This window comes from Pleurodeles waltl, chromosome 2_1 (assembly GCF_031143425.1).
Source record: "Pleurodeles waltl isolate 20211129_DDA chromosome 2_1, aPleWal1.hap1.20221129, whole genome shotgun sequence".
Lineage (NCBI taxonomy): Eukaryota > Metazoa > Chordata > Amphibia > Caudata > Salamandridae > Pleurodeles > Pleurodeles waltl.
In genome coordinates, this window is record NC_090438.1 from 702,229,667 (window position 1) to 702,241,783 (window position 12,117).

The 12,117-nt window shown below is 45.7% G+C and overlaps 1 protein-coding gene across 1 annotated transcript in view; it reads right to left on the reverse strand.

Moving 5' to 3' along the window:
- ABCA13 (ATP binding cassette subfamily A member 13) overlaps nucleotides 1-12,117 on the reverse strand; it is a 2,435,905-nt gene that overhangs the window by 548,664 nt on the left and 1,875,124 nt on the right. Inside the window, exon 43 of the mRNA XM_069216941.1 lies at nucleotides 8,556-8,712. Within this exon, the coding sequence (XP_069073042.1) occupies nucleotides 8,556-8,712 (157 nt within the window). The remainder of the gene's footprint in view (nucleotides 1-8,555; nucleotides 8,713-12,117) is intronic.

A 12,117-nucleotide genomic window follows, 5' to 3' on the forward strand; every position in this document is an offset into this window, starting at 1 on the left:
CCTGTTAACTGATTTGTGACTTTCCCTTCCCTTTTCAGAGCTGTATGACCCACTGCCTGACTTCAGCTTTGTTTGCCCATGGACTAAAGCTTATTGAAATTGGTATGTTGTCATCACAAAGTAACTGGACATTATTGCACCATTATGTGTAATACATTTGTTAAGAATACAAGCAGACTCCTGTTATTTTAAGTGCAATAAGTGATTTATTTTAAGTGCTACATATAGGTACATGATTGGGAAACGGTGATGGGTGGGGGTGGAGTAATGTCCATGGCAGAGTCCAGTTCTCAGTCGCACAGGTGCATTGTCCATATGCCTGGGGAAGGATGGAGCAGGGGCAGTTCAAGGTTGGACAGGGTGACAATGTGGGACAGTGGGATGACATCAGGGGGTATCTTAGGCTGGCGGGGGTCTTGCAATCCTACTCTGTCTTCTTGTGAGATCTCAGGTTCCGCTGGCGGGGTGGTTCTGCTTCTGAAGGAGGTGGGGTTCTGGTGGCCTGTCGTTGTGTGGGGGCCTCCTGTCCACTAGCGCCGGCAGAGGTGGTAGGCTGTTCCTGCCCTGGGCTAGTGACAGGGGCCCTTTGGGGTGCCACATGGTCCCGCAATGTGGTGACGATCTGGGTAAGGGCCACGACGATGGTCCCCATTGCGGAACCTATGTTCCTCAGTTCTTCTCTGAACCCCATGTACCGTTCCTCCATCTACAGTTCCTGGATCTCCTGGAACCGGGCCAGTACCGTCGCCATCGTCTCCTGGGAGCGGTGGTATGCTCCCATGATGGAGGAGAGGGCCTCTTGGAGAGTCGGTTCCCCGGGCCTGTCCCCCCACTGTCGCACAGCAGCCCTCCCAGTTCCCCTGTGTTCCTGGGCCTCTGTGTCCTGGACGGTGTGCCCACTACCACTGCCCCCAGGTCCCTGTTGTTGTTGGGGTGGTGGGTCAACCTGGGTGCCCTGTAGTGGTGGACACACCGCTGATTTACGTGTCCTGGAGACAGAGGCATGGGCCAGCTGGGTGGGAGCTGTGCTGGTGTTCCCAGAGGGGGTTGGGTCTGGTGTAGCCTGTGGCTATCTGTGGGGAACCGACTGTCCAGAGGTCCCCGATGGGCCGGGCTGGTCATCTGGCTCCAGGGAGACAGAGCTGCTGTCATCGCTGGGGGCCTCTTCTGGGGGTGGAATGGACATCTCTGGACCCTCCGTGGCGGTGTGGTGGCGTTCGGGTCCTGCAGGGGTATGAAGGTATGGTTATTGCTTCTGTGTGCGGCATTTCGTGTGATGGGTGGGTGTCCGTGTACCCAAGTGCAGGCATTTCCTTGTGGGGGCTTTTATGAGGGTGGCTTGTGGGGATGATGTGTGTGTGTAGTGGGCATGCTTTGGTGATGGGTGTCCATGCTTTGTGGTCGCATGCAGGGCTTGGTGTTGGGATGGGTGGGTTGCGATGGTGAGCCTTTTGCTAGGTGTTGCTGTTTTGGGGGTGGGGGTGAGGGTGGGGGTATGATTTGGCATGCAGGTGGGGTGGGGGTGGGAAGCAGTAGTGAAGATTTGACTTACCAGAGTCCATTCCTCCGCCTACTCCTGCGAGGCCCTCAGGATGCAGGATGTTCAAGACTTCCTCCTCCCATGCGGTAAATTCGGGGGGAGTAGGTGGGGATCCGCCGCCAGTCTTCTGCACCGCAATGTTGTGCCTTGATACCATGGAACGCACCTTCCCCGTAGGTCGTTCCATCTCTTCCTGATGTCCTCCCGATTGCGTGGATGCTGTCCCACCGCGTTAACCCTGTCCACTATCCTTTGCCATAGCTCCATCTTCCTGACAATTGTGGTGTGCTGCACCTGTGCCCCGAAGAGCTAGGGCTCTACACAGACTATTTCCTCCACCATGACCCTGAGTTCGGCGTCACTGAACCTGGGGTGTCTTTGGGGTGCCATGGGGTGGTGTGGTTGAGGTGTGGGGTGGCGTTTGTGGTGATGAGTGTGGTGCGTGTGGTGGTGTGTGGTGTTTGGTGCGTGGATTCTGTGTGGGTGATGGTGTTGTGTGCCTCTGTGTTGTGGGATTGTCTATTCTGTGCTCTCTCTCTAGCCTTCGTTAATAATTTTGGGTCGTAGGGGCTTGTGGGTGATGTGGGTGTGTGGTGTTAGTATGTGTATCAGGTGTGTGTATTTCAAACTGACCAATGTGGCTGAGTTTTCTATGTGTGTGTGTGTTTTGACCGCGGCGGCGTGTACCGCCAATGGAATACCGCGTTTGAAAGAGCGCCGCGTGGATTTGTGGGTCGGAATGGTATGGGCGTATTTCTGTTGGCGTGACGGTGGAGGTTTGGTCATTGCCATTTTTTCGCTGACCTTTGGTGTGGCGGACTTTTGTGGATGTCGGGTTTTTGGCGGTTTGCCAGTTGCGGGTCAGAATGACCGTGGCGGTTTACCGCGGCTGCGGCGGTGTTATGGCGGTCTTCTGGCTGGCTGTAAGCGTCTTCTACCGCCGAGGTCAGAATGACCTCCATAGACCCTTGTCCAAGTAGGGACCACAATCCTAGTCAGGGTAAGTTACACACAATCCAAATGATCCTGTGCCAACCCTCTGGTATATTGGCACTGAGCAGTCAAGCTTAACTGAGAAGGCAATGTTTAAAGTATTTGTGCAAAAACTCATATAGTAACACAGTGAAAACACCTAAAAAATACACCACACAGGTTTAGAAAAATAGATATTATTTATCTGAATAAAATAAGGTAAAAACGACAAAGATCCAATAAGCACAAGTTGAAATATCACTTTTAAAAGGTTTTAAAAAGTCTCAAACCTTACAAATAAACAGTTGTCTCTTTGTTATACACAGTACCTGGTATGCGTCAAAAATAATGACAATAAGGTGTTGCATCGTGTTTTCCGACGGAGCACAGATAATGCATTGTTTCTTTTCACGCTGCAAGGGGTTTGCATAATTTTTCAGTGTGCAATCTTGGTTCCTCACTGTGATGCAGGGATATTTTGACGTCCAGGGATGATGCATTGAAAATCCTTGACGCGCTAGAAGAAGGACAGGTGCTGCATCGATCCAGTAAGAGATGCATCAAATTTTCCAGCACAAGCTAGGAGCAGCATCGAATTTCTAGTCGGGAAGTTGGGGCTGCATCGTTTCAACCGGCTGTGCGGCAATTTCTCAGTCACAATGCAGACTTTGCATTGATTCCTGCAGGCAGTGCATGGATTTTCAATGCAAAAGGAGTTTACTGAAGAGATGAGGTCTTTGTTGGCCCTGAGACTTCAGAAACAAGAGGCTAGCTCTATCCAATCCATTGGAGAGCACTTTTTGGGAAGGCAGAGTCCTTCCAGCAAAGTCAGAGGCTAGCAGGTCAGCAAGCAACAGGGCAACAGCAGGGCAGCAGTCCTTCTCAGCAAAGCAGCCCAGATGAGTTTTTGGGGCAGCCAGGCAGCTCCTCTGACAGGGTGCAGGTGTAGGTCCAGAAGTGTCAGAGTTGGTGGGGTCAGAGGTTATATACCCAAAAATGCCTTTGAAGTGGGGGAGACTTCAGCGAGTAGTTTTGAAGTGCACAAGTTCCCCTTTCAGCCCAGTCCTGTCTGCCAGGGTCCCAGTGGGGAGGGTTATTGCTCCCTTTGTGTGAGTGCAGGCCACTGGCCTTTGAAATGTAAGTGTCAGGCTCTCCATCCACCCTTCCAGCCCAGGAAGATCCATTCAGTATGCAGATGAATGCAGGTGTGACTGAGTCTCCTGTGTTTATGGTTGTCTGGGTGAAATGCACAAGGGAGCTGTCAACCAGCACAGGCCAGACGTTGATTGGAGACAGGCTGTAAGGCACAGATAGTTTTAAGTGCAGAGAAACGCTCGCTTTCTTACAGTAGCATTTCTAAAATAGTAATATAAAATCCAATCTCACCAATAACCAGGATTTCCTATTACCATTCTGGCCACACTAAATATGACCTTGTTACCCATTTCAAATCAGAATCTACCACTCTTAAAGTATATGAGGGCAGTCCTAATGCGAGTCTATGAAAGGAGCAGGCCTCACAGTAGTGTAAAATTAATTTAAGAGTTTTTCACTACTAGGACATATAAAACACATATGTACATGTCCTGCCTTTTACCTATATAGCACTCTGCCCTATGGGTTACCTAGGGCCTATCTTGGGGGGACCTATATGCAGAAAAAGAGGAGGTTAAGGCTTGGCAAATACTTTTTAAATGCCAAGTCAAAGTGGCAGTGAAACGTGCAATGGCAGGCATGAAACATGGTTAAGGGGCTACTGATGTGGGTGGAACAATCAGTGCTGCAGGCCACTAGTAGCATTTGATTTACAGGCCCTGGCTACATGTAGTGCACTTTATTATGGACTTATAGGTAAATCAAATAGGCCAATGGGGGATGAACCAATGTTACCATGTGTAAGGGAGAGAGGATTTGCACTTTAGCACTAGTTAGCAGTGATATATTGTGCAGAGTCCTAAAGCCAGCAGAAACAGTGTCAGAAAAGTGGAGGGAGGCAGGCAAAAAATTGGGGCATGACCACCCTAAGGCTGCCAGGTCTAACATTGGTGGTTTCCAAAATTGATAGTGGTAGATCAAGTCCTACTGGTCTTCCTAGGATGCACCTTTTTCACCTGAAAGCAGTACTACATGCAGAAGCACCTTTTATCACAGAATGTAAAAAAATCCGATCATTGATCCAGTGCTCTAAATGTTAGAGTCTGCCTATCAAAGCAAGAATGATCTACAAGAAAGCATGTATTTGGCACAAGGATCAATCTACATGCCTCTAGCGCTGGTAGTTAGCCCTGAAACTGAAAAACACAAGTGGTCTCAGATCTCTTTGTGGTTCTGAAACACCTCTTCAAAAACCTCCATCTTTCAAAAAGGAATGGTCAGTGTTTTAATCATTTTTAAGTAGTGTGTGAAAGAGTCTGGAATTCTCTGGTACCAAAACTATGCAAAGTTGCAACACCACCTCGCTGGGAACTTTCAACAAAGAGCTGAAGAATCCAGTCTGCCTGAAGATAATCACATTTCTCAGTTATGTTCTTCCTGCCTGTTCTGTTGTTGATACTCCCCTTTCCCTATTTTTGAGTTATTTGATTGATGCTACATTTCGTCCCTATAACTGTACATATCCCATTTGATTTTCCTGCGATATTTAACTGATAGCTTAATTTACCCTCCTGACTGTTATTGTTCAGCTGATGATATTTTGTAACTTTTGATTATGTCAGTGAAAATATCACTAACACTTTTTTCCATGCTTGCACTATATCATACTGCAAACATAAATAAGAATACAGGTATATAAATAAATATAAAGAACAAATAAGTGAATAACTTAGGGGCATATTTACAAGAAAATTGAGCATATGCTCTGATGCACCACTTTTCTTGCGTCACACTGTGCCCCCTAATGTCTCCATGGTAGCGCTGTATTTACTATACAGTGCACCATGGCACATGTTATCAGAATAGCAACATCATTTATGATGGTTGTTAGAAATGGGGTCTTTGGTTGCAGTCAGGTTACCCTCTGTCCAAGCAAAGACCCTCACTCTAGTTAGGGTAAGGGAGAATCACCCTCAGTTAACTGCTGCTCACACCCTTGGTAGCTTTGCATGAGCAGACAGGCTTAACTTCAGAAGCAATCTGAAAAGTATTTGTACCCATACACAGTAATACAGTGAAACACTACAAAATGGACACCAGACCAGTTTAGATTTTTTTTAAATATTTATCTTAAACAAGACCAAAACAACAAAAATCCAACATACACAAGTCAAGATATTAATTTTAAAAATAATAAGATTCCTAATCCTTAGAAACAAGTGAGAATGCTGTTGTTACACAAAGTACCTGGGTAGCACCAAAAATAAAGTCGCATATGCGAGACTGAGTCGAAAAAGGCCAAAGATGCGTTCATTTCTCACTTACAAGTGAGACCGTGCGTTGTTCCTCCTCCAGTCGGGTCGGTGGGCGTCCTTCGTTCTCTCCCACAAGAAAGCTATGCGTTGATTCCCAGACTGGCACCTCGGGTCCTGGCAGGCTTTGCGTGGATTGTTTGCACCAGGCAATGTTGCATTGAAATCCGGTCTCACGTTGTCAGGAAACAGCGCTGCATGGAGCTTGAGTCATTAACAGCAGCCGCTGAAGGTGTTGCATGTCATTTCTCCAGCAGCAATGCGTCGATCTCCGAGCCCCGATGCAGGTAGAGCGTCAATTTTAGCTGCGAGGCTGGCGCCGCGTTGTTTATCAGCCGCATTGCGCGTGGTGCTTTGAAAGTTTCACCGCACAGCAGTCTTTGCATGGAATCTGTCCTTTTCCACCAGCTTCACCTTTCAAGGGCCCAGAGACAGGTTAGGGCACCACTTTGCAGGGCAGAACTCTCAGCAGAAAGTCCAGGTGCCTGCAGAGAGAAGTCTTTGATGTCCCTGAGACTTCAAAAACAAGAGGCAAGCTTAGTTCAAGGCCTTGGAGATTCTTCACCAGTGGGAAGTCAGAAAAAAGTCAGTCTTTGTCCTCTATCAGGCAGAAGCAGCTACTGCACGCCAACCCAGCAAAGCACAGTCAAAGGCAAAAGGGGAGAACTCCTCCTCCAGCTCTCCAGCTCTTCTCCCGGGCAGAGGTTCTTCTTGGTTCCAGAAGTAATTTGATTTTCAGGGGTTTTGGGTCCACTACATATACTCCTTTCTGCCTTTGAAGTAGGTCTACTTCAAAGGGCAGTCTCTGTTGTTCACAACATCCTGCTTTGCCCAAGCCAGGCCCCAGACGCACACCAGGGGTTGGAGACTTCATTGTGTGAGGGCAGACACAGCCCTTTCGGATGTAAGTGACCACTCCTCCCCCTCCCTTCCATCCCAGATGGCCCATCAGGATATGCAGGCTTCACCCCGGCTCCCTTTGTGTCACTGTCTAGAAGAGAGGTGCAAACAGCCCAACTGTGAAACTGATCCAGACAGGGAATACACAAAAAGTGGCATTTTCAAACACACAATAAAAAAACAACCTTTTCCAAAATATATATTTTTAAATTGTGACTTCGGAGACCCTAAACTCCATAATTCTATCTGCTCCCAAAGGGAATCTGTACTTCAATAATATTTAAAGGCAGCCCCCATGTTAACCTATGAGAGAGACAGGCTTTGCAACAGTGAAAACTTAATTTGGCAGTATTTCACTGTTAGGACATGTAAAACACATCAGTACATGCCCCACCTTTAACATATACTGCACCCTGCCCATGGGGCTAGCCAGGGCCTACCTTAGGGGTGCCTTACATGTACAAAAAGGGAAGGTTTAGGCCTGGCAAGTGGGTACACTTGGCAAGTCAAATTGGCAGTTTAAAACTGCACACACAGACACTGCAGTGGCAGGTCTGAGCCATGTTTACATGGCTACTAGTGTGGGTAGCAGAACCAGAGCTGCAGGTCCACTAGTAGCATTTGATTTACAGGCCCTGGGCACCTCCAGTGCACTTTACTAGGGACTTACCAGTAAATCAAATATGCCAGTCATGGATACGCCAATTCACACTGATAAGTTATACAGGGAAAACTTACACTTTAGTACTGGTCAGCAGTGGTAAAGTGTCCAGAGCAAACAAAACAGAAAAACAGGGTCCAGCACACAGAAACAACTTGGGAAGCAGAGGCAAAAAGTTTGGGGAGATCACGCCAAGGATGCCAAGTCTAACAATGGTATTGTGGCGCTTTGTGCATTAGTGCCATAAATGATAGCACTAGTCCAGCAAAGCACAGGGAGGTCCATAGGTTACTATGGGAGTGTCACTTTAATGCCTGCCCTGAGTAGGCGTTAAAAATAACGGAAAAAATGGTGCAGTGAAATCTTGTAAATCTGATTGTGTCATATTTTTGGGGCTCCCTGTGTGGGAACACCATGCATACATTATACCTGGCCCATGTATAACCTGGCACAAGGGGTTACAAAGTGGCTAAATGCAAGCATTACACTGCTTTATAAATATGGCACATGGTGGGGGCCTCCTTAGCATAAAAAAATCATGCTAGGGCAGCACAAGGAGGCACAAGGGGCTTGTACCTATGCCCCCAAGTATGCATGGGTTGGTCGAGGCTAGAGAAGTTGAATTCATCTTGAAATGCAGAAGAGACTGCACTAGGAACAATCTTAAGGAAAGAGGATGTGAAAGCCAATGGTGCGGAGTATGGGAACAACGAGCAGATCGGGCTGTGGGGGTGATGCTAAGTACGGCAGCTGACACTCGAGTGTCTGTAAAGCTAGTACTGGTGGCTGTACAATTGTATCTGTCAGCATCTGCCGGAATAAAAGTGTGCTTTGGCGAAAATCTGCGGACAGTAATGTGTTTTGATTACAGTGTCAGGCCACATCTACGGGGAATGTGCTATCATCCTCGTTGAAATAATGTATCATGACGTATACGACATAACCCACCGTTGTGAGGCTATTACAGTGTTGACTGAACATTAGAAGCAAGACAAAAAAGAAAAATCCGCTCACAATAATTGCTTTTTGAATTGTCTTTGTTAACAGTGATTGGCCTTGAAGTTACTTTACTAACCTCTGACTTGGACATCACAGACAGCAACTTCGGCAGAAGTGTCAGGAAAAGGGTGCAAAGGCCACAAACAAAATTTATGGAGATGTAAGTAATGAACGCTACATCCGAACTGGAGAAGAACCGAGATATGAGGTACATCCACGGCAGAGTTGCATATCTGAAAAGAGAAGAGGAGATGGTTATGAAAGGATCCCGATCATCCGTCCGAAGTCCAGTCAGATGTACGACGGAGGTCCGGGGATGGTCTGCCCGGCTGAACCCATCTTGTCTGAGAAACATCGACGTACATATTTAAGCCAACCGTTATACACAACCAACCACGAGAGGCCACTTCATGATGCCGCTCGGTGCAGAGAGCAGACGCAGATGGTTGAATATGCTTTTGTTTCTTCCTGAAAATGATTTGTATGTAGTAAATAGATTCACTCAGAAAATCCCTGAGCATAGATTCCAGACAGGATAGCTCAGATATATAGCACAGTAATTTCCTCTCAATGTTTCCGAGCTGTGCTTTCTACAGCTTGTACATTAACTCGGAAATTTGCATATGTAATTTTTGCGCTGGTGTGCATTTTCATAAAAAATAAATGTATGAGCTTCGTTTGCATCTATGTTCCACTCTGAACGGCATCATGATACAGCCTCTGAGCTAGGATGATACCGGAGTCTCGTGTCATGGATCTATGCTTGAGAACCTCCTTGATACCAGGACTTTTCTTACTTTGTGTATTGGAGCACCCAGTCCTGATGTTTAAGGATAAACAGGAGTTTGAGTACGAAAATGTGATGCAAAATACTAGAGAAGCTACTCAAGCAAGTGCTTGGGAACGTAAGAGCACCAGGGCCATAACAAGGTGCCATGCCTTGCAGAGTGCAGGCTCAGATCATGTCTATCCATTTGTTTTTCTTAATATTGCCCTGTACACCATGCACAAATGTACTAGGAAAGTAAACAACCTAATGCATGATTCAGATTTCTTAAGAGAACAAGGCTAACCCGAATAGCCAACAATAACTATAGAAAAACAACTCTGCCCTTATGTCCTGAACAGTGTGCTGCCTAGTGTAAAATGTTTCAAGGCCTCATCAGTGGTAGAAAATGCAAAAAAATTGCAAATACAATACAATATATAACACTCCTCCCTCACACTAATAAAATTACCAGTACACTCAGCAGTTCTCTGAATATAATACAGACTTCTCAACAATTCCCTTATACTGCTTGACACTTACACTCACATAAGACAAAACTGCAGAAGGGAATCTTGTCCATCATCTGGTGCTGTTCCCCAAAGCAATAATAAACCACCAACTGAACAGTCATGGATTAACTCAAGCGATCTGCATCAATGTCTCTGGCAATGGAGAACTTAATTGTATTCCACCACTTCATGTACCAACAATTGACATACTATGATGGATTCTTGACCTCTCTCAGTGACAATTAGATATGGTATAATATTAAGAAAGTCCGTCCCAGCAGATCTCACCACCATTTCACCCTCCAATCTTTGTCTGTTTAGGACTATAAACTTTAAAAACAAATCTCAGAATGGACAAAGCAGTCCAGTAATCAGCGACATGGACTATGATCTTACGAAATACCATAAAGGGACCAGCAGACCCACTCAAAGTTTATTGGAAACCAAAACTGCACAGCTGTTTGTCACACTTCATCAATCACACTACAAATGGCTGCATCCCACAAAAATAACCACACTCCTCACACACGACATGGCAACAATTCTCACACAGGGTCCAAGTAAAGACAACACCATTCCAACTACATACCCTAACCAGTGTACCCTGCTGTGCACGTAGGTAAGTGCTTCAAGCCTTACATAGGGGCAGTGAGTACTAAATAAATGTTACAATATAATACAATACAATACATGAACTGTAGACCGCATAATTTGGAAAGAAGAGCCATTGCTGTTTTGCGTTTCTGAGATTTTCTGTCTTCAGCCCTTGCTCTAAACCAAAGGTTTTCTGAGCAATGTATGTATTGTAAGCAATGCAAATTCGGGAAAAACAAACATTGGGGCCCTACTTCAACTGCACTTGGCAATGAATGGTATCTTGATACAGCCCTTTAGAATACCCAAGAGTTCTGTGTATGAAAAACTATGACAGCCAATTTGCTTAAAGGAATGCCACTTAATGTTGATTGAGTAAGTTAAGGCAAAACCCTATGCTTAAATCATCTTCAAAGTTCATTCATTTCTTCATTTATTTATTAACACACCTGTTTACATTATCCAAGAAGGAATTTTAAGTATTAATTACAATGAACCTCAAAATGTATGCTTTTGCTAATGAATTATGAACGTAATTGTGATTGGGAAAAGTTTTCCCCAGTGTGTACAACTTAAACACTGGTCGCTTTTGTATTACTAGGTCGGCTACAGACCTACACCATAATGTGTGTCAGTGTATGCATGTGAAAGTGTCCAAGAGTACTACTTCCTCAGCTGGTACAACTGCATGCCAATGAAACTTATTAGGACACATAGAGCTCTCAAATTTGCATGTTCTTTCTTTTTATGTATGTATGGAAGTATACTTTGATTTCTTAAGTGTGAACCTAACTGGCTAGCAATGAAGCTCTGTACAGGGAGCAAGTCCCTGTGAGGATACATGGGGGGAGCAGAGGGAGGATGTAGAACTAGAGGGAGTGGTGAGAAGTCAGCATCTGAGGTAGGTTTCTGTTGGACTTTTGCTTATGCAGGGTCCTCCCCAGTCTTTTTCGCCTCCTGCCTCCTATGTTTTTCTGACATGTTGCTGTTGGCTTTTCAACTCTGAGCACTTTACCACTGCTAACCAGTGCTAAAGTGCATATGCTCTCCTGTTTAAATTGTATGTAAGTGGTTTATCCATGATTGGCATATTTGATTTACTAGTAAGTCCCTAGTAAGGTGCACTAGAGGTGCCAGGGCCTGTAAATCAAATGCTACTAGTGGGCCTGCAGCACTGGTTGTGCCACCCACATAAGTAGCTCTGTAATCATGTCTCAGACCTGCCACTGCAGTGTCTGTGTGTGTATTCTTACACTGTAAATTCGACTTGGCAAGTGTACCCACTTGCCAGGCCTAAACCTTCCCTTTCCTTACATGTAAGGCACCCCTAAGGTAGGCCCTAGGTAGCCCCAAGGGCAGGGTGCAGTGTATGGATAAGGTAGGACATATAGTAATGTGGTTTATATGTCCTGACAGTGAAATACTGCCAATTTCGTTTTCACTGTTGCAAGGTCTGTCTCTCTCTCATAGGATAATATGGGGGCTACCTTTAAATATGATTAAAGTGTAGATTCCCCTAGAGAGTAGATGGACATGTGGAGTTTGGGATCCCTGAACTCACAATTTAAAAATACATCTTTTAGTAAAGTTGATTTTAAGATTGTGCGTTTGGAAATGCCACTTTTAGAAAGTGAGCATTTTCTTGCTTAAACCATTCTGTGACTCTGCCTGGTTTGTGGATTCCCTGTCTGGGTCAGTTTGACAGTTGGGTTGTTTTTCACCTCACACCAGACAGTGACACAAAGGGAGCTGGGGTGTGATCTGCA